Raw genomic sequence first — 1,776 nt, 5'->3', positions numbered from 1 at the left:
TCGACTGAGCCGAGGTGAAAGCCGAAGCTGGCCGACCATTGGCCGGCCGACAGCCTGCTTCTTACAGCTGGGCGCAGCCAACCATGATGTTATGGCTGGCTCCGGCCACTTGCAGAGAGATCAGCGTCCCTGGTTACCAGCTAACCAGGGACACTAATATCCAGACAGCCTAACTCTCCCGGGCACTCCGGGAGTCTCCCGCTCCCGGCCACCCAGAAGGGAAACACTGCTTTTTCTTTTTTATTCTGACACGGAGCCGTTGGCTGGCGTCAGAATAAAAAAATAAAAACATTTCACCATAGGAATGCCTTGCTAGATTCCTATTGGCTATTTCAATTTGCAATAGCCAATAGCAAACTAGCTATTGCACCCGCCCACTGCTGCTGTCAATGAGCAGAGGGGACCTGCAGTTCTCCATTAGGTCCCCACTAGTGATTGACAGCAGCAGATGACTGCATTCCTATGTTTTTTTTTTCATTTTTTTGACGGCAGCAGAACCGCCGGCCAATAGAAAACAGTTGAGTGCGGCTAGCTGTCACTGCTAGCTCCGCACAATCGTTTTCTATTTATTTTTTTCCACTTATTTCACTATTTTTCTGTTCTGCTCGGTCCCAGAGAGGGAGCGAGTATAACAGCGGATGATATGCAGGGAATGTAACAGTAAGCATATTTTTCATGTTAAAGAACAGATTCTGCCCAATGTCAGGGAATGTTTTCCACCCAGCAAATGTTTGGCTGATGTGTAACCTGTTAGATGCCGATCTGAATGGAGAAAAAGCTGTCAGCTTCAGACATGAAGCTGACAGCTTTGTCCTCCATAATTCTAGGTGAGGCTCTGCCTCACCTGCCTCCCCTGACCGCACGTCCCTGCTATGAGGTGTTGTTTTACAGTAGAATGTACCCCTTATAGAGAGAAAGAGTATGTGGCATCAGTAGTTTACTGCTACTTATTAATTGCTATTGTCATAAGAAGGTGTGCATCATTGTCTTATCTCCACTCTTTCTCTCTTCTGTCAGCTATGTCCATTGGGTCAAGTTCTCATGAGTCGTTTCTAGCAGGTTTTATAGAAAGGAAATTGTGTAAATCCAATGAGATTACTGCTTATAATTCCGTGCAGGAGACTTTTTATGTAGAATGCCATATCCTGTCTATTTTAGGTTTGGCCTGCTGATGAAATCTGGATTCAAGAAAATCTCTATTTAAATATCAGTCAGAGTGAAGATTTTGAAAATCAGCGACCGTACTGTTTTAGTGTTTTGGTTGGTTATGGAAAAAGCCATTACTTCAGCACGGAGTTGGGCAGTGATCTGCCAGTGTGGGAGAGATTGTTTCAGAAATCGATCTTCATGGAAGTGCAAAGAGCCGGAGTAAGTAATGCCTGACATACACTTACAAATGTATTTCCACTTTTGCAGTCAAATTTGAGAAAACTCCACTTTATGTTTGTTATGTGTTCATATTGCCACAGTATAGCTAAAAATAATTTAAAAAAAAAGTATTTCCTACCTTTTTAGATGTTTCTTTGGTGAAAGCCTTTGTGAAAGTAGAGGGACAAACTGAGGGACAAACTGAGGAACAGACTGAGCTTCAACCCATTAACATTCAATGCTTCTGAGTCTTTAACCCTTTGTTAGTACAGACAGTGTTCAATTCTAGTTTACAACTGATAATGAAATCTGTCAGCACAGTACAGACAGGGTTAGTTAGAGTAAACATAACTTCCCACAGCCCCCTCCTTAACATTATATGGGAGGGGGGGGGGGGGGGAGGGTGGA

The 1,776-nt window shown here is 43.7% G+C and overlaps 1 protein-coding gene across 1 annotated transcript in view; it reads left to right on the top strand.

The window, feature by feature from the left end:
* Positions 1–1,776, top strand: part of SNTG2 (syntrophin gamma 2) — a 381,958-nt gene that overhangs the window by 342,864 nt on the left and 37,318 nt on the right. The window contains exon 15 of the mRNA XM_018559229.1: positions 1,159–1,368. Coding sequence (XP_018414731.1) covers positions 1,159–1,368 — 210 coding nt within the window. The remainder of the gene's footprint in view (positions 1–1,158; positions 1,369–1,776) is intronic.

This window comes from Nanorana parkeri, unplaced genomic scaffold, assembly GCF_000935625.1.
Source record: "Nanorana parkeri isolate BGI_ZX_2015 unplaced genomic scaffold, ASM93562v1 scaffold383, whole genome shotgun sequence".
Classification (NCBI taxonomy): Eukaryota; Metazoa; Chordata; class Amphibia; order Anura; family Dicroglossidae; genus Nanorana; species Nanorana parkeri.
Note: the sequence above shows the minus strand (reverse complement) of the source record. Positions and strands in the feature narration are given on the sequence as shown.